The 20649-nt window shown below is 45.3% G+C and overlaps 1 protein-coding gene across 1 annotated transcript in view; it reads left to right on the top strand.

Annotated features, from left to right (window-relative positions):
• The window catches only part of FER1L6 (fer-1 like family member 6), a 118055-nt gene that overhangs the window by 64271 nt on the left and 33135 nt on the right, over positions 1-20649 (top strand). The window contains exons 20-28 of the mRNA XM_024741324.1: positions 3459-3593; positions 5566-5715; positions 13075-13185; positions 13449-13610; positions 14735-14915; positions 15324-15541; positions 17011-17133; positions 18366-18405; positions 19605-19717. Of these exons, the coding sequence (XP_024597092.1) occupies positions 3459-3593; positions 5566-5715; positions 13075-13185; positions 13449-13610; positions 14735-14915; positions 15324-15541; positions 17011-17133; positions 18366-18405; positions 19605-19717 (1233 nt within the window). The remainder of the gene's footprint in view (positions 1-3458; positions 3594-5565; positions 5716-13074; positions 13186-13448; positions 13611-14734; positions 14916-15323; positions 15542-17010; positions 17134-18365; positions 18406-19604; positions 19718-20649) is intronic.

Consider the following 20649-nt stretch of genomic DNA (forward strand, 5'->3'; position numbering starts at 1 on the left):
GGGGGGCAGGAATCCCTGGAGACCTCCTCTGCCTGCACAGCTTTGGAGTTCCAAGCCCTCAGAGGTGATCTCAGGGCTCTGGGTGGGGTAGGGGGTTTGAGTGAGCTCCCTTGGCTGCTATGTAGTTCTCCTTCTATTTTGCACCTCCATACGGTATATTCATTTGATTTAGATGCATATCTCAAAGGAACAGATGACATTTGTTTATCAAATAATCATTTGAAAGGGAAAACAAGTTCTGTTGAACCCTGGACTTTGCCTCCATACTTTTGTACCAAGTACCTAATTTTTGCTAATAATAATAGCTCTCATTTATTTAAAATCTCCCTCTGTGACAGGCATGATGCTAAGCCTTTTATATGCATTTTTGGTTACGTCTAACTGCAACCCCAAGGTGGGTATTATTAGTGTCCTCATTCTGCAGACGAGGAAGGTACAGCTTGGAGACTCTTTATTTAGAAGATGGTAGAGCCAAGATGGATACCCAGGTTGGTCCAATTCCAAAGTCATTTTGCTTAACCACTCTGCTTCCGTTTTGGTAAGAAAGGGTTCTGGTTTCTCTCTCCTGTTCCAGTGTGTGCTGCCTCGGTGGGACTGATCTGTGTGTGACATGCCCCACTCGTGCATTCTTCAAGGTGGGGAAGGCTGAGCCTGGGGGCCCTGCAGTCATAGCTGAGCTGGTCCACCATACACCTGGTAGCACTTCTCTGAATGGACCCCGTGTTGCTCAAGGAGAACTATCTCTGAAGGGAGGGTCCTGCAGCCAATCTTTTATAAGTGACTTAGTGGTACGAAATCTTTCAGGAGGGGAATCCGGCTATTCCAGATGCCACTGAGGACGTGGAACTTGGAAATCTTGTGATGATAGGATAAAGGGAAAGGGAGACAGCTCCCAAAGAGAAAGGTTTTGGGGATAGAAAGGGAGAAGGACTATGGTAAGAGGGAGGCTTAGAAGAGAAGGACAGGGGATCTTAGAGGGTGGGGGGCATGGAAGCTGAGATTTCAAGCAGTCAGACTGATGCTGAGTCCTGAGGACACCAGTGGTCTCTTGTTAGATACGAGTTACCCTGGTGACCAACGCTGGCACGTGGTAGGTATTCAGTAAATGTTTACTCATTTATAAATGAGTGTGTCTGGGGTGGAGGGGGCCGACAACAAGCACTTACTGAGCACCTGCTGTATGCCAGGCACTTAATACGCTTTATCTTAGACAGTGGTCTTAACAACTTTACAAGGTGGGTACTAACCCCACTGAAATGAGTAAGACTAAGGATCAGAGAGGTTAAATCACCTGCCCAAGTTGGACATAGGCAGGTGGTGACACTAGGGTTCCATTACAGGGGGTCTCTGATTCTAAAGCCACACTCCATCCATGGTATCTCACTCCTTCTTCAAAGCGTTAAATTTAAGTGTTACCACAATCTCTCCAACAACGTCACCGAACAAGTTTATAAAGCACAACTCCTTAAGGAAGCCCCGAGGAAATGAGGTGAGCTGTACTCACCTTGGCAGAGAAGTGGGACAATATATTTTGTTTGGGTGAACGTTTTAGTACTTCTCGAAGGTGGCCACATCATCCTTTTAATCATGGGACAGGCCAAAATCCACTCATTTAGTCATGCAAGTAGCTACTGAATACCTGCTAAGCACAGGATGCTGTGTTAGTGCCGAATACTGAGCCTAGCACTTTGAAGGAATAAATATATGATGAATGAAAGAATGAATGCTGGCCTCTGGAATCTTATCAAGTGGCAGTTATAGCCCAAAGTGCCAAGGAAGCCATCAGAATATTTCTGTAGGAAAGATGCTGTGAGAATCATAAATTGCTTTGGTGTCACACTGTTGGGTACAGGTTGCAGAAAAGATCACATTTCTATTTTCAAAAGCAACATAAAAGCACATAGTTCTTTGTGATGTGAGTCACCGACACAGGGGAACTTTGCATTGCAATGCCTTAACTGCTGTTCATAGGTTGGTTGAAGCCATTCTCTTCCTGTCCAAAAAAATTAAGATTTTCTCTGAAACGTTATGTTCAAAACCTCACTGTGTCTGAGGCATAAAATACTCTAAAGGCAAAAAGCAAGGAAGGAAGGAAATTGTGGAATGCATATTTTATGACTCATAAAAAAGAGCAATACAAATATTTTTTCGCAACCACAGTGCAAGTGATTTAATGCCATGACTAGAAATGGCTCTTGATGTAAAGCTCTGAGATGACAGTTTTATTTGGGCTTTGGAATCTAAGCAGTAGTTAGTTGAGGCCAGATCTCTCTCCAGTCCCTCCTGGAGAGAATGGTGAGAGGTAAGAGTGGAGTGCAGAGGTGGTGTGGAAATTTCCTCAGGACCCAGCAGGAGCTGTGCAGTCTGTGTTAACCTGAGAAATCACCCATTTGGGTGCACAGGAGACTGTGACTGTGGCCTCTTTCCAGGACTGGCCTCACACATGAATGCAGCAGTTTCTGCCTAGGTACAGGCACCTATCCTGCAAGCAATCTTAGCCTTTAGCTCTATGAAACTGGCATGTTTCCAAACATCCAATTAAATAGAGGATGCAAGCTCATTACCCTCTACCTTCTGAAGGTACCACCTGAATGGCCTGGCAGGGGGCTCTGAGTCACTCCTAGGTGAGCCACTCATGGTTCTGAACCAGTTATGCGGGTTGTGGTCCTTCTTTGTCCTTTGGTTTCTCCATCTGCATAATGGGTGCAGCCAACTTCCAATGTCACAGTTTGCTATCGAAGAAAGAATGATGTCATGCAAAATAGTTAAGGTTATTTTGAAGACCCTGGTCAGTTCAATGCAGTCGAATAAATATCCACAAAACAGTAGAATTCCATGTAAGGAATATTAGATTGAAAATCCACTTTCGAGTATTCGATGACGAAATTTTATTTGTTCACAGTGAAGAATCACTAGATCTTCCCCATTCTCAGTTTGCCCTTTCATAAAATGGAGACAATATGAGCATCTACTTGGTGAGGATGGTTGAAGTTAGCAGCCTGGGCTTTGGTGCCAGATGACCTGGGTTGAATCCCAGTTCTGCCGTGTGCCGGCTCTCGGCGAGTGAGCCTTGGTTTACATTTCTATCTCCCAGAACTGTTGGGAAGTTTCAGCAAGACAGTGTATGTGAAGTACCGCAGCCTGTACACAGTACATGCTCAATAAAGGGTAGCTGGTGTTATCATCACAGCACTACTGTGAGGACTGAGTTGGAATTATGCTTGCAAGTAGGGTGGTAATCAGGTGGGAGTTCTACTCGTGAAGCTTACGTAAGCTCCTCCAGGGAAGGGAATCTGCATCCCTGGCATCTGATACTCAGTAGCACATCAGTTTCTGTCGTTGCTTGAATGTTGAATAAGTGAGCAATGGTGATGAGAATGTGTCCTCTTTACCCTTCACGGAGCCCCCTCCAACCCAGTCGAGCCATGTTTTGCTTTTCTTTTGGCCCCAACTTCCAGGTCATTTCCCAGACCCTCTCCCCCACCTGGAACCAGATGCTGCTGTTCAATGACCTGGTGCTGCACGGAGACCTGAAGGAACTGGCAGGATCCCCGCCGTTAGTGGTGGTGGAGCTGTATGACAGTGACGCAGTGGTGAGTGTCCCAGGGCTGCACTAACTGTGCCTTTTGCTAAAAACTCCCTGTTCAACTAACTTCCTTTATTTAACCAGCCTGTGACTATGCCCAGAGGCAGTCCTCACCTGGGAAACACTGATCTGCAGAATCTGGGAAATGGATGATGATCATTTGCTTTACTAAAGGGTTTTTTGCTTAGATTTCCCTTTGGATTGCAATTTAAATAGAATCTGCTTCACAGAAGTTCAGTCCACATATACTTCTTCAGGAATATAATTATTATACCCAGCCCCCAGCTAGTTCTATACCTTATTGCTGCTTATAAAAATGTCCATGCCTTTTGAAAATAGAAGGTCTTTTACTGATTTCGCCTGGTTGGAAGGAATGGATATATTGTCACTGATTCAGCACTTGTAACTGGGCCTTTTTTTTTTTTCTTTCTTTCTTTGTTGCTTCCGAGCCCTGAAACAATGCATTCAGCTCTGTGTCATTTCTGTTATGATATTAGCCAAACCTCTTTCTCTCCAAAGATGTCTGTGTCCTGAAACAGCAGATTTAAAAGCTTACTGGAGGGTTTTTTAAAAATTTAAATTTATTTATTTATTTATTTATTTATTTATGGCTGCGTTGGGTCTTCTTTGCTGCACGCAGGCTTTCTCTAGTTGCGGCGAGCGAGGGCTGCTCTTCGTTGCGGTGCGCATGCTTCTCATTGCAGTGGCTTCTCTTGTTGCGGAGCACGGGCTCTAGGTGAGAGGGCTTCAGTACTTACGGCTCGCGGGCTCTAGAGCGCGGGCTCAGTAGCTGTGGCGCACGGGCTTAGTTGCTCCCTGGCACGTGGGATCTTCCCGGACCAGGGCTCAAACCCATGTCCCCCGCGTTGGCAGGCGGGTTCTTAACCACTGTGCCACCAGGGAAGCCCCACTTTGTTAGTTTTTAAGTGTGACTGAGCTAAACCCATTTCCACCTCAACCACGCTTCCTTCTACAGCCGGGAATGCAAATGCTTGTTTGTGAGTCCAAAGGCAATGAAGTAGTGCAGGTACTAAAACCCAGCCTCAGCCAAAGAAAATGTGGGCACTGCCCTTGGACTTGGAGGTCATTTATCCAAGAGTTTTCACTGAATAAATATGTAATGAGTGCCTGCCCTGTGCCAGGGGATACAGCAGTTCCTGAGATAAATAGCAAAGCAGCCCCATGCTCCAGCCCCATGATACTCGTGGGGGAATGTGGACTGAGGCTCCTGGGAGCAGGGATGAGGAAGAGGCAGGAGGTGACCCCACCAAATAGTTCTTAGAGGGCTTCCCTAGTGGCGCAGTGGTTGAGAGTCCACCTGCCGACGCAGGGGACGTGGGTTCATGCCCCGGTCCGGGAAGATCCCACATGCCGCGGAGCGGCTGGGCCCGTGAGCCGTGGCCGCGGAACCTGCGGGTCCGGAGCCTGTGCTCTGCAACGGCAGAGGCCACAACAGTGAGAGGCCCGCGTACCGCAAAAAAAAAAAAAGGTTGAGTAACTGGCCCAAGACCATAGATCTCCAAAGCAATAGATTTGGGAACTCCAACTCACGTTTGCCTGGACTCCAAACTTGTGTTCCCAGCCACAGGGGTTCCCTGCTCTGGAGATCTTTTGGAATATTTGGTGCCACCTTATTTCTCCTTTTCCCCTTCAAGTCTACCCTGGGTGATTATTTTTACTTTATTCCACTGAACTCAATACACTGAGGAAAGGGATAACCCCTAAGATCGCCTTGAGCCAGGAAGCCCCTAAGATGACCCTCTTAGGGTTTTCCCTGAGAGCCCAGATGGATTCTGCTGCCCCCCAAGGCTGTGGGAAGAGGTGGGAGGGGCTTAGCAGAAGAAGGGAGTGAGACAGTAGCAGGAGGGAGACACTGAGGCTGACAGTTTTGTGAAAATTAATTACAAAATCACACCGACGCAGATCAGAACCAGGTAGGTGACCACCAGGAACAAAACTTCATTTCTTTTCTGCCCTAGAGGAAGCCAGAATATTTGGGTGCCACCGTGGCTTCTCCTGTTGTGAAACTCGCTGACCAGGACTATAAGCCCCCCAGGCTGTGTTACCACCCCATCTTTTGCGGGAACCTTTCTGGAGGCGACCTCCTTGCTGTATTTGAACTGCTGCAGGTAAGTGAACCAGAAGTGATATCTGCACTGGCCGTCTATCTAGTCTACCTGGCCAGAGAAGCAGCCTCATGGGAAGTGTATGTCCATCACATTATGCGTGGTCCCTCCCTGCTGTCCTGTGTCTGGAGACGGCTCCTTCTGGGGATCTGGGAGATGCCATTTAGGAACTCAGGTGACGGGTTATTCCCAGAGCCTCCGTGCTACAAGTCAGAGTCCCAGGATGAAAGGTCCACGTGGATTTGGCCAGCAATGCTTGAGCAGCCCTATGCGTCAGACCCTGAGCTCCATACAGACCACAGGAGGATATAAAAGGGGAAGGGAGCAAACGTTTGTGGACACTCCCACGTGCCCTGTGTTGTGTTTGCTGCCTCACATACCTCTCATCCACTGAAACCTCCCTCAGTCCTGTTGAGGTAGGGATTATGATTCCCATTTTGCAGATAGTAAACTGAAGGATTAATGTAATTGAATGACTTACCTTGTCACGCTGCTAGTCGGTGGTTGAGCTGAGAGCTGAACTTAGACCTTTAAAGCCTTCTGCTCCTTACGCTGTATCACAAAGTTTCCCAAAGACATTGAGTTCTTAGTCTGTCCCACTAAGACATCGGGGAATTTATGAACATATGTCTAGGAGGACTTTTTCAGAAAGCAATGGCAGGATACTTAGGGAGGGAAGCTGAGCCTCTCAAGTCTGGCTGTCCAGTCAAGGACCAAATAGGACAGAATGGTGACCTGGAAAGAAGTGACCAGGTGGGCCTGTATCAGAGAGATTTCTCTCTCTGACCATCGCACTCACTGAGGGCAGGTGGCACTTACCCTTTGGGTCAGATCAATCCCTCTCTAGGAAAGCACATTTTCCAGAAATCCCAATTTAAAAAAATCTCTAGTACAGAAACTAGAAGACAAACATTCCCAAGACGTAGCAAATGAGTAAGAGGGAAGGTGCTGGAGTTGGATCCCATGAATATGGATCTCATTCCCACCACGTACTGGTGTGCGACTGTGGGCAAGCTGCTTTATCTCTCTCTGTTTGACCTGCAAAATGGAGATGATAATTAACCTGCCTGAAGTGCCTGGCGTGGAATCAACACTCAACAAATGCTACCTATTTTATTATTAAATATTATTATACCATGGAATATTAAAGCAAAATATCTAGTCCTATCTGTTTATTCAGGTGAAGAAATTGAGCTGGATAGAACGGTAATGGCTCGCTGGATATGGCAGGTCGGAGGACGGGAACAGCTAGCTACGGGGTTAGACACACTTGTACTCAAATCCAAAGTGCCCAGGTGTGCGGCCTGGGAGCTGCATATGACTACAGAGATGAATTCTGAAGTGCACCCAATCAGCCTTTGACTGTCGTCTGGTTTTTGTTCCACTTGAGGAAGAACTTTTTAAGGCTGGAGTGGCTGCCTTGGAGAAACAGCAACCTCTCTCAGGGGACCTGAAGCTGGATGAGCTCTTAAAGGGACAGAGTAGCAGGATCACAGGCGTCAGCTCCAGCTCTATGATGCTTGTAGTGTAGGAGGGGAGGAGAGAAGGACTAGTGAAATCTTTGTCTTACAAATCTTAGCTTCTGGGATTCCAGGATGATCAACCAAGTGAGAGTCTAATAGAACCAGCTCTCACCAGATGGATGTGTGTTGCACAGAAACATGGACTGTCAGAACTGAAAGGGCTCTTCAAAATCAGCTGCTCCAGTCTTTCCTTGAGAGTCCAGGTGATTTTAGGCCATCAATGAGTCAAAAATCTTAGGTTGTCAAAATCTTAGGTTGTCAAAATCTTAGGTTGAAACCAGGTAGAGCATTAAATCACAGTGAATTAATGTCGAGGGAGTGTCGCCTTTTTTTCCTCAGGTTTATTGAGATAAAATTAGGGATCTTCAAAATCAGCTGGTCTAGTCTTTCCTTAATTGAGAGTCCAGGTGATTTTAGGCCGTCAATGAGTCGAAATCTTAGGTTGTCAAAATCTTAGGTTGAAACCAGGTAGAACATTAAATCGCAGTGAATTAATGTCGAGGGAGTGTCGCCATTTTTTCCTCAGGTTTATTGAGATATAATGGACATATAACGTTATGTAAGTTTAAGGTGGGCAACATGATAATTTGATATATGTATATATTGCAAAATGATTACCACAGTAAGGTTAATGAACACATCCATCCGTCACCTCACATAGTTAACCTTTTGTGTGTGTGTGTGTGTGTGTGTGTGTGTGGTGTGAGAACTTTTAAGATCTACTTTCATAGCAACTTTTAAGTGTACAATACACTATTCTACCTGTAGTCACCATGCTATGCATTAGATCCCCAGAATTTATTCATCTTCTAACTGGAAGTTTGTACCCTTTGACCACCTTCACCCACTTTCCCCACCTCCCTACTCCTGGCAGCTACCAATCTACTCTGTTTCTGTGTTTGTTTTCTATTTTTAGATTCCACATATAACTGAGATCATACAGTATTGTCTTTCTTTTTGACTTATCTCACTTAGTGTAATGCCCTCAAGGCCCATCCATATTGTTGTAAATGGAATTTTGCCTTTTTGGATCCTTCTAAGTACTTTTAGAAGAAAGTTTCACGCCCATCTGTGTATAACACGTTTCTTAACCTGCAACCTTTCTTTTTCAGAAAGCATAGGCTTCAGCTTCAATGCCTCTAAAGAAACATCAGTGTTATCTACAAGAACATTTCTCAAAGTCTGCTTCTTGGAACACTGGCCCCTCCAAACATAGCGAAAAGAAATTTTAAGAAACGCTACACATGACATATTCCAATAACATTATTTTGTTTTCGTTGGTTTTCTTTTTAAAGTTACTTTCCATTGATGGCCAGTGGTACCTGTTTTACTTAGCAACTTGAAGTTTCCTTTCTAAAAATGAAATTACAGCTAATGAAAATGTTTACTAGATAATAACACAGGTGGTAAAAGTGGTAGAAGAATGACTGATTTGGGAAAACCAGCTTGAGTACAATGCTTTCATTTTACATGTCAGAAAGCTGAGGCTCCGGGTTTACTGGATGGGATTCAGTCAACTGCTCTTTTCATTGCATGAAGCTTCCTGAAGGGAGTCCCCTAATCCATCAATGAGGGGCTGGACCAGCTGATCCCAACAGGCCCTCTGAGGTCCTGGCTTCCTCCCAGTTCCACGGCCCCACCTCTGATTCTCCCGCCCTCCCTCCATCATGAGCTGGGCAGACTGGTTAGAGATACGGCTGCTTACTGACAGTGGAGTGTCAGAGGCAAGCAACCGAAGAGACACAATTCATTAGGGTTTCATTAGGACTTCCTCTCAGTTGATTACGTGTGCAAAAATTGATTTGATCATCAACGCCACTTTCTCAACATGTGGATCTCCTACACTCCGGGAAGGCAGGAGCTGGAAAACGCTATCATTTGTCGCCAGCGGCGACAAATCTGTTTCCGTCTGTGGGTGGTTTACCTTCAGCCCGTCTGTCTCCACTACTGAAAGGCTTCCCTGTCTCAGAAGAAGGGTGTAGTACCTGAGTTCTTCAGTGCCCCAGACTGAATTCCTTACCTCCATTTTCCTCCTCTACCCAGCTAGCTGACCCTGTTTTCCCAGTCCTGGCCCACTGTCCCCCTTTTCTCCTAGACTCTCTGCCTTGAGAATTCACACTCAGCTGTAATTCTTCACTCTGGGTTTGTATCCATGAGCAAGCCAGTCGTTCCAGCCAGGTGACTGTCCCTTGTTCCTGTAGACCCTCGTTCTCATCAGGATCGTTCCACTGGCCTCTTTCCTGGTCTCCTAGCTTCCTCCTCTTCCTTGTTTGCTTCATCCTCCGCATTCCTTCCAGAACGCAAGTCCACCATACCACTCTCCTCTTTAGACAGTCTGTTTCTTATCTCCAGGAGCATTTCCCAAAATCTGTATCTTTGGAACACAAGTCCCTCTAAATACAGTAAAAACAAAGTTTGGGGGCTTCCCTGGTGGCGCAGTGGTTGAGAGTCCGCCTGCCAATGCAGGGGACACGGGGTCGTGCCCCGGTCCGGGAAGATCCCACATGCCGCGGAGCGGCTGGGCCCGTGAGCCACGGCCGCTGGCCCTGCGCGTCCGGAGCCTATGCTCCGCAACTGGAGAGGCCACAGCAGTGAGAGGCCTGTGTATTGCAAAAAAAAAAAAAAAAAAGTTTGGGAAATTCTTCATATTATGTCCCTCTTGGGACTTTGAAATGCCCGTTACCATAGTAAAGACTCTGAGAAGTCAGCTATAAAGAAACTTCTGAAATTTCTTTCTTTTTTGAAATTCAACATTTCCCAAATGTTTGTGAGTACAAATATTTTCTTTTTGCATGGTAACTCTTAATATTTCATGAAAAGAAAATCTAGCCCATAGGAGAATGTCAGATTTCCATAGCTTAGCATTTAAGCTCTCCCCAAATTAATTTGTCTTCAAACTGCCTTTTCAGGCTCACATTTCAGCACAATTACTCTGCACGTACTGTGGCCTCTTTACAGCAGACTATTCTGAATTCTCAGACCTCAGCACACAGGTGTGCTTCTCTGCTTTTGGCCATGCTGTCACCCTATTTCGAAATGTCTCCCTGCTCTGCCAACTCCACCCCCTGCACTCTATTTACCTATTTAGGAAACTGATCATCCTCACAGTTCAGGACAAGAGTCGCCTCCTCCAGGCAGCTTCCCCTCCCCCACCTCAGTCAAATGTTTTCTCCTCTTCCATCCTACGTCACTTTGCCTCTTTTTCTATTTAATCCAGGCTTTTATTTTTAGGATTTATTTATTTATTTTTATTTTTGGCTGCATTGGGTCTTAGTTGCAGCACGCAGGATCTTCCTTGCGGTGCCTGGGCTTCTCTCTAGTTGTGGCGTGTGGGTTTTTGCTTCTCTAGTTGAGGTGCACGAGCTCAGTAGTTGTGGCGTGCAGTCTTAGTTGCCCTGCGGCATGTGGGATCTTTCTTCCCTGACCAGGGATCAAACCAACGTCCCCTGCATTGTAAGGCAGATTCTTTGCCACTGGACCGCCAGGGAAGTCCCAAATCTAGGCTTTGATAAAGGCAATTGTTTACAGCTTGTCTCCCTTAATCTGTAAATTTTTTGAAGGCAGTGACCCCAAGACGAGCAAAACATATGGTACTTTTTTTTTTTTTTTGCGGTACGCGGGCCTCTCACTGTCGTGGCCTCTCCCCTTGCGGAGCACAGCCTCCGGACGCGCAGGCTCAGCGGCCATGGCTCACGGGCCCAGCCGCTCCGCGGCATGTGGGATCTTCCCGGACCGGGGCACGAACCCGTGTCCCCTGCATCGGCAGACGGACTCTCAACCACTGCGCCACCAGGGAAGCCCACGTATGGTACTTTTAAAAGCACATCCAGAGGCACCACCCCATCCTGTGCCACCATCACAGCTGTTTTTGTGGCTTTACGTTTGGAGCCACAGGAGCAATTAGCTTTCTCAGGGAGGCGATGTTTTGCAGCCTGGATCGCTCACCTCCTCGCCGCCAGGCAGTGTTCACCTCACCTTTTCCCGGCTCCTTGATCTGGTTTGGTTCCTTCTGCGGCTTCATTATCTTGAGCCTACTTGGCATTCGCAGTGACTGCTGTCTTCTTTTTCTGGGCTTTCTTATAATTAACTGAACCACATCTGCCAATGCCAGCTAGAATATGTCTGTGAAAAAGAAATGGTGATATGTTTGTGCTTTACAGGTTTTGATGGGCAAATAGGCTTTTTCGAGCATACAGAGTTAATGTGTGTCAGCCAATAAACATTTATCAAGAACTCACTGGTTTTGGAGCATTACCTGAGAGTCTGAGACTAATGAAGTAAACAAAGGCTTCCTCTTGGCCAAGTCAGGCAAACTCCCCCAGCGAGGAAAACCTCCTGCTTCAAAGCAATGTTTAATAGAACATCTGGCTCCTGAGGGACTTGAAGGGTCATCTGGCCCAATATCTGAGGTCCAGAGAGGGAAAGGGACTCATGCAGGGTCACACAGCAGAGCCTGGTTTCCGGGCTCAGTCCACTAGTTTCTGCACTAAGCCTCCAGAGAGGACACACTGTGTTCCAAGGACTGAAGTTTAGGAGAATGGCCACAGTGGCCGGGACCAAATCAGGGGTGGCTTCTTGAAAGGTGGACGTGTTGAGCCAGGTCTTGAAGGTAATGTGGGGTGGCCCACAAATGAGAAAGGCCCTTTCCTTAGGAGACTTTCTAAGTCCTTTGTGTGAGATTTCAATAAAGCATAGCAATTGTCCTCTTGCAGTTTTGTCAACTCCAAATGCACAGGAAATAACACCTTTTCCTGGAGGTCTGCCTTCAAAAGACTTCATTTTCTGTTTTACTGATTATGACTAGTCTCTATGTGATTAAATCAATCTCTTGTAGTGCACAGTGGGAGGACAGTTAAGTCTCAGAGGTTTGGAATCTGATCAGAGACCCTTCTCTATTCTACGGCTGTAATTCCCCTGTCATTTCTTTTTTTTTGACTGAATATATATACTTTAATGACAGAAAAAAAGTAGATTTCAGCCATTTGTAAAATACTTGAATTTATCCTACATACTCAAAACATTCAACCATTACTTTACCACTCATAATTTTTCAGTTATTATTTAATGTCTATAGGTTTACTTATTTCCTATTTCTATAATATCTGCAAACATTTAGATACCAGAGATATTTTTTTAAAGTTTAATCCTATATATTTACTGCTTATATTCTTTAATGAATAAATCATCTGCAAAGGTGTTACTAGAATTTTTTGCTTCCAATAATGTCAGATAACATTCAAAACACTTCAGAGGTTTAAAATCCTACAGAGTATATTTTTCTGACCACTCTGTAAATCACGCAGTACTTCTACAACAACACCATAAATTCAGAAATTAAGGAGACTACTTCTAAATTACCCACAGGGTAAAGAATAAGTATGAAGGATATTAGAAAATATTATGAATTGAAAACTTGCTTTTCCAAAATTTTAATATGAAGCTTTAAAATTAATTTATTGCTCTTTTTAAACTTTAGATAAGTGTTTATATAATTAATTTTCAAGAAAAAATGAAAAGAATGAAATACAATGAGGTTATGAGGATCTATCTGTCTTTTTTTCCTCTCCTCTATACTGTGAGCTCGCTGAAAGCTTATGAAACTATTAATTTGTGACACATTGTGAGTGCTCGCTAAATGTTGATTACCCTTGTGAACGAATGCATTTGTAAATTAAGAAATTATTCACTGTGACAAAATGCATCATCTTGATTTACATTTTAAGCTGGAAACATTCCTTTGGTTAAAACAGTGACAGTCTTTCCAATGAGGTCATTGTGTGGCAGCGTTCATTTTCCTTACCTCTCCCAATGTCTAACCAGCGCTCGATCTGTGTGGTAGGTCCCTGCGTCTGGGCTTCAAGGGCTCCCTCCCCTCGACCCACCCGATGTCACCCAGATCTACCCTGTTCCTGCCAGCATCCGGCCAGTGCTGAGTAAATACCAAGTGGAGGTATGGGGCCCGGAAGGACTGGGTTGTTCTTTGGGACTAAAGGGCACTGGTGCATTGCAATCATGCCTGCACTGTGTCAGGGGACTTGAGGGGTGGGAAGGAGACGTAGCTGATCGGACGGAGCCACGAGGAGCTGCCCCATCCTTTCCTGGAAGAACATCCTGTGGTTCTCAGGCTGGCACGGCCGACTTTCCCACACCTGAGCCACACCTGCTGCCACCTCCCTGGGCCTTTGTGTGACAGCCCTGCCATCCTCTCTTCAGGTTCTCTTCTGGGGAGTCCGGGAAATGAAGAAGGTGCAGCTCCTCTCGGTGGATCGTCCCCAGGTCCTCATCGAGTGTGGCGGGCATGGAGTCAAGTCCTGTGTGATCCAGAGCTACCAGAACAACCCAAACTTCAGCGTCCAGGCAGATGCTTTCGAAGTGGTGCGGGTCTCTCCCCTCCCCTGCCCCACCCGCTCATTCCCTTCATCTCCGTAGATGCGACCCACTCCTTCCTGAACCTGACTTGGGGAGATGTTTCAGAGTGTCAGGTGCCCCACTACTCACAAGAAGGAACAGTTTAATTCAGTAAAAAGCCAGAATTGCAGAATGGGATAAAACAGACTTTTGTTGTTGTTTTGTTTTTAAAGGTTCTGGGTGTAGATCATATAGTAAATCAAAGAAGGTTGACAGCGGTTCCCAAAGTGTGGCCCCCAGTTTATCAGCATCACCTGGGAACTTATTATAAATGCAGATTCTCAGGCCCTGCCCCAGAACTACTGAACCAGAGACTGTTGGGTCTGGGGGGTAGGGCCCAGACACCTCTGGTTTGACAAGCCCTGCAGGTGACTCTGATACACACTGGAGTTTGGGAACCACTGGCCTGGAAGACACTGTCACGGAACTTACTACAATGGTTAGAGTTTTAAAAAATTATTTGTACATAGCGTGTCAAAAGCAATGTTTGACACCTGTGCTTTTGTTTATTTCTGTGCTCTGATTTGGAACCAACTGTGAAGTCAAAGTTTGCTTTGTCTAACCCAGTCAGCTCCAATGGACACACATTCTGAATGAAGAAGGACTGGAATTAAAGAACGTGTACTGTGTTTGCAAACCTTCCAAATCAGACTTTGTTGAGCCTCGGGGTCCACCAGGGTAAAGAAATGGATGGGGCGCTGGCCCCTCACGCTCAGCTCCATCTTAAATGGCTCAGTTCTCATCTGCTTTATATCTTGGGTCTGGATTAATGTTCATCTGAGATGAAAGTTCGGATAAATACAGTAATGACAAAGTAAGAGGATTGAAGACTACTGCCATAGAGAATTTGGGAGTGTGTGATTTTTGCAATTTACACCTGGGGTGAATTGTTAGTGCCATCCCTCATATGTTGGGTAATGACTCCCTGACTTGAGAAGGCATTGCTCCAGACTCTGGCAAGCTGCAGGGGTGACCTGTAGGGAAAGGACAGGCAGGGACAGAGGAAGGATGGGTACCTGGCTTGCTTTGGTCCTACACCCAGACAGGTCAGCCCAGGCAGTGCCCCACTTCACCCCAGCCTCTCCCTGCAGGAGCTGCCTGAGAATGAGCTTCTGCACCCACCCCTCAGCATCTGCGTGGTGGACTGGAGAGCCTTTGGGAGGAGCACCCTCGTGGGCACCTACACCATCAACTGCTTGAAACAGTTTTTGTATAAATCCAGGGAGCCCCTTGCCCTCACCTCACAGGTGGATGGAGCCCAAGTTGTGCAAGGTAGGAAGCTCCTTCTAGATTCTAGCGCTGTGGGCTACAAAACCGTGGTGCCTGCAGGATCTTTCTGAAGAATTTCCTGCGGTCCCCTCTACTTCTTTTATATTTTATTTTTGGCTGCGTTGGGTCTTTGTTGCTGTGCGGGGCTTTTCTTTAGTTGTGGCGAGTGGGGGCTACTCTTCGTTGTGGTGCGCGGGCTTCTCATTGCGGTGGCTTCTCTTGTTGCAGAGCACGGGCTGTAGGTGCGTGGGCTTTAGTAGTTGTGGCGCACCGTCTTAGTTGCTCCGTGGCATGTGGGATCTTCCTGGACCGGAGCTCAAACCCGTGTCCCCTGCATTGGCAGGCAGATTCTTAACCACTGTGCCACCAGGGAAGTCCTGACCCAATGTACTTTCATTTTGGCTATTTCAGATTCATTAATTTCCACTGAGCCTTCTGAGACCCCCAGCTCTGCTCAGGAGCTCCCAACAGATCAAATCTTTGTGGATATTGGGCCGCCTCCCACAGTGGTACCTGACTTGGCCCAGGTTCAGGCAGCCAGCCTGGTTGATATCCCTGACCCATCCCCTATGCTGGAGACGGAACACAAACCTGCAGCCCAGGAGCCACCCAAAGACAGAAAAGCTAAGGTCGGAATGTCATCCCTCTTCATATTTATAAGGCACGTTAGAGTTTGCTCAGAGGTTTTAGATACTAATCCTCCCACCTACTAGCTGTGTGACCATGGCAAGCAACTTCACATTTCTGAGCATTAGTTTCTTCATCGGCAAAACGGGGACACCAATACCCACTTCACAGCATTGTCATAGAATCAGATAAGTCAGTGTATGTGAAATTAAAGTGCTAGTCAAATGTGACAGCAGTATTTAATTGAACAGAAACTCTTAATTCATTAGCTTGGAAAAACAATGGTTTCCTCATCAAGGCTTATTCCACAAATATTTTGAACCTACTTTGTACAACGTCACATGGGACCAAAAAGATGCGTCTTCTGGTCTAAATAAAAGTGAGACTTATCCTCAGCTGAGATTCTGGGAGGGGAGATGGATAAGTACACAAGACCATAAAATGGGGACATGAGTAATCTTTTAAGTCATAGTTTTAAGGGCAAAATCCTGGTGTATCTAGCAACTGACTTAAAGAAGAAAGCAGGTTTAAGAAAGTCCTAAGAGATGCCCTGCCCAGCAAATTATAAAAGCTGAAATAAAAGGTACAGTATGGTAGATGAATGGCTATTTTCTCAGGCTCTTCCCATCTCATCCAGGCTCAGCGTGACTCTCTGACAGCCCACGGGGTTCTCTCCATCCCACCAGCATTGTACCTGCCACTTCATGTTGCAAATTTCAGTTTGTTTGTTGCCACCATAAAACTGTGGGCTTCACCAGGTCATAGATGATTTTTAAAAATATCTCTGTATCCCCTGCACTTGATAGAGTGGCTGGCACATCGTAGATACCCGAGAGATGTCTGAGAGCAAATGGATGATAAGTACACGATAAATTTGGCATGACACAACTTTCTCCCCAAATGCTTCCCTTCTGCCACCTATGCATCACACTGCTTCTCCTATCCCCCCATCACTTATGTTGTAGGTGTCATTTATTTGCATCTGTTCAAATCAGAAGTGATGCTAAAGGGGGATTGTCTACCTATGTCACTTAATCCTCATGACAGTGAAGTGAGCAGGTATTATTGTTCCTAGTTGAGGAAACTGAGAATCATAAAATCATAAACGTTTATATTATGTTTAGAAGCTAATTCCTTTTCTACTATATCACACTGTATCATGTAGCCTGCTTGTCTCCTCCACTGAATTCGAAGCTTCCCAAAAGTAGGGATGATGTCTACCCCTTACATCCCCAATGTCAACCACAAAATCTCATACCTGCTTGATAAATGTCAAATAAACTCATTAATGGATGACAGATTATTAAACTTTTATTGATTTAAGAGGGACAGAGAGCTGCAATCACAAAACTTGCTGACACCTCCATCCACTTCCCCGAGGGTACCTACATGTCCTCTTCCTTAGTAAACCACTTAGCCACCAGCATGCAGATCCTTGACACCTAACAATCCATCCTTCATCCCTTGCCAGGATGCCAGGAAACCTTCTCGGAAGTCTACTAAAAGGAGAAAGAGGACCATAGCGGATGAATCTGCTGAAAACGTCATTGACTGGTGGTCGAAATACTATGCCTCCCTGAAGAAAGCACAGAAGGTAGACTCTCTCCTGGCTGTGAGAGTCAAGGCTTCGATAAGAGCACAGCACCATTTACCACCCTCCCCTACCCCAAATCCTGCATTGTCCCCTCTTTTAAATTCCGCTATAGGTAGGCCCTACTTGGGTGTGGTTCTGTTAACTGCTGAAGGGTTCAAAGCCTGAAAGGACCAAGGGTCCAGTACTGCCAAATCCTCACTGTCTGGCTGGAGCTGGCCCTAGGACACAGGCTCTGCTGTAAATGCTGGCAGGATGTGCAGGCTATCATGGCATCCAGGGAATCTGCCCACCTCAGGGAGGTCTAGCCAAGAGAAATGGGTCTCTGGACAGGTGGGCATCAGCGAAGGGGGCTTCAGGTTCACCTGGAGATTCCAGGTCAAAGGGCTCCAGGTCTCCAGCAGATTTCTAAGTTCATATGGGAAATTATCAAAGTAAAGGCAGAGGTCTTGGCCTTAGCAAATGGGAATAATCAGCAGGGCCTCATGCACATGGAATAAGAAAGGGATTGAGTTATAAGCCAGAGAACCAGTGGGGAGTGGGTCTGGAGACTCAGGCAAAAGCTCAGTGGCTGAATCTGGTAAGACTTCTCATCCCTGAGTAAAAATGGAAAGGAAAGTTATTCAGATGTTATCATCATATTTTATTGAGTAGCAACTCTTCTGATTCTTTATTGGGAAAGACCATAACTTCTTCATCTAGGACTATCCATGAATATTGACATATAGTTAAATAAACAAACTAAATGTTAATCCCTGCTTCCAAACACCCTTGTTTTACTACGATGGACACTACCACTTCTGGTGAGTGTTCAGCCCTTTCCTCTGTCTCTGCTAACCTCCCCAGTCCCAGGACAAACCCAACAACCCAACATGGCAGCCCATAAAACTCATAGTTGCAGATGGAGGTGATGCTCCAGGGATGTGGAAGAACAGTGGGGAGAGGGGTTGCTTTCCCAGCAGCTGAGAGGAGGCTGCACATAGAGGACGAGGACGTCCACAGTTTGGTGGCACTGGTTTTGGAGGTGTGGGTGCCTCTTCTTTAGGGCAGGGCATCTCTCTGCACTTAAGTCCTAGGTCTTTACAGTGAGGCTTCATCTGGGGGCTACTGAGAACTGTGTGCATATTCTTCTAAAATGCAGAGGGCTGAGATAATTGAATGAGAACTGTTAGCAGTCAGGGTTAATAAATGAGACAAGACAGTGTCCATCATCTCGTCTCCCTCTTTTCTCAAAGGAAAAGGAGAGCAATTCCAAGGAGCAAACAGGCAACACAGGTAAGTGGCTGTTCTGGGGACATTTGAACATGCATTAAGGCCATGTGAGTGAGAAAATGTTAAAATAGGAGCCATGGGCACAACACTGGAGCCCAAAGCCCTCATTTCCCTAGTGAGGAAATAATCCCAGGAAGATGGCAACACTTGAAAGAGGTCACATAGCTGATTTGAGCTGGACGGAGACCAGATCCCAGGTCTCCTGAGTTCAGTTGAGTGCTGAAATCGACCCTTTGGCTCAAGTCCCTATGTTGACAGTCTTAATGCAGAAACAGCAGAGTAAAAATAGGAGCAAGCTGGGATGACAGGCCAAAGCCAGCATGATAAACTTTAACACAGGTGACCTGGATTTAGCTTCCAAAACTCAGTTGACAGGGTTTGGGTAGATCTGGTTTGGCAGAAGCTCAAATGAAGAGCCCTGGAATTTGAAATGACCACAAACTTGATGTAAGCCAACGGTAAGTCGTGGCCTAAAAACAACAGTAACACCAAGTGCTGTTTCAGGTGGCACAAAAAGTGAGAAAAACAGAGCCAAGCTCAGTTCCTCAGGCCACTCCTACTAGCATATTTAATTCTAAGACCAACCCCATGACATAAGCAATAGTATCTTGATTTGCAGATAGTAAAACAGAAGTACAAAGAGGCTGAGTAAATTGCCCAGGTTTATGCAGCTAGAAAATAGTGGAGCTTTGGTGATTTTTCTCCAGCATCTGCTCCTAAAAAATTACTGAATAATCTAAGTACATTTGCGACATTGTGTTAGACCCTTAGCATATTTGAGCCTGAGGTGGTTGAACTAGATGATTCTCAAGTTCCTAAACAGATCTGAGAGGGAATGTATCTAAAGCTTTGGTGTCACTCCATCCTGGGTCTGTTCTTTGCTAGCTGGGTGACTGGGCAAATTACTTACCCTCTCCGTGCCTAGCTTAATGAATTCTTGCATATGGCAGGGAAGGCCAACACATTGCCAGCCCCAGGGCATCCACTGACACTGCACTGCTGCATAAGTGGTATCTCCTCTGCTCCTTCAGTGCACGGTCTGCAGGGCTATGTGCAGAAATCCTACAGTGAAATGTTACTATTTCTTTCTTAAAAGAAGGGTCATGACACATGCCAGAGCAAAGGGAAAGAGGGAGCTTGACTTTGTTTCTTCTCATCTCAACAGCATAAGAAGTCTAACCATTTTCACTAAATACCCACAGAGGCAAAACCAAACGAGGTAGTGGTAAATATAGATGGCCCAAAGAAGAAGAAAGACAAAATACTCAAGAAGAAACTCAGAGAAAAAGAAATCCCCAACCTGGCTGTCTTGCAGGTGTGTGGACACAGCCATCTTGGCCATGGTTAGGGTGGGAAACTCAGGAGGTGGGCGTTCTTTTAGTGCTTCAGTCCACTCCAGAATACCTTTGTCTGAATAACTTACTTTGTCTTTGTTATAATCATTGATGCAGAGTAACAAACTAACAAGCATGCAAGCCAAGACAGTGGAACTTGCTAGTTTTCTATTTTCTACATCCTCCTATTGAGAAGGGGCATAACTTCACTTGGTTAGCCTGGATGCAACGATGTAATTTACAGCGTGTGAGTTCCCCTGGGTTCACCTCTCAGGGCTTGACATCATCATGCAGATATGTACAGACTCGACATAGCAGGAGTTTTAACTCTTACAAAAGTCAGCTTCGTCAGACCAGTCCTAACATTAGCCAGAGACTATTAGCTAGAGGCATATTGATGGATATGAAAATTGGCATTATGAAAATTATGTACCTAGATAATGAATTTAGATAAGTAATTTTGATGGGAAATTTGAATAAGTGATTTAATTATATTACTCAATCAAAAACTCAATCCAATTTTCCATTTCTAAAATATATATGTAATTTTCTGCTTGGAAAATTCATGTCTACATGCATTATAATAAAAACAAATATTCCATCACATGTGTTAAGAATGAAATGTTCAATGAATATTTTTTAATTTGAATGTCCTCAAAATATTGTAGTCTGTATCCAAAACTCAATGACATCAATTAGCTATAAAAAGCTTTGTCACATTTATACTTATGTATTATATTTTAAATATTGTTGGTTTAGCTATACTTCTTGGAATTTCAAAGTTTATCAAAAATGTTTTATAAATTTCAGAGTGGTACTTAGTTCTAGGAATGCCAAGTCAATCATATTCCTTATTTTGCTGAAGATAAATTAACAGCGCCTCTTAGATTTTTCCAAGGGGCATATACGAAGG

This window comes from Neophocaena asiaeorientalis, unplaced genomic scaffold, assembly GCF_003031525.2.
Source record: "Neophocaena asiaeorientalis asiaeorientalis breed wild unplaced genomic scaffold, Neophocaena_asiaeorientalis_V1.1 scaffold177, whole genome shotgun sequence".
In the NCBI taxonomy this organism is placed as follows: domain Eukaryota; kingdom Metazoa; phylum Chordata; class Mammalia; order Artiodactyla; family Phocoenidae; genus Neophocaena; species Neophocaena asiaeorientalis.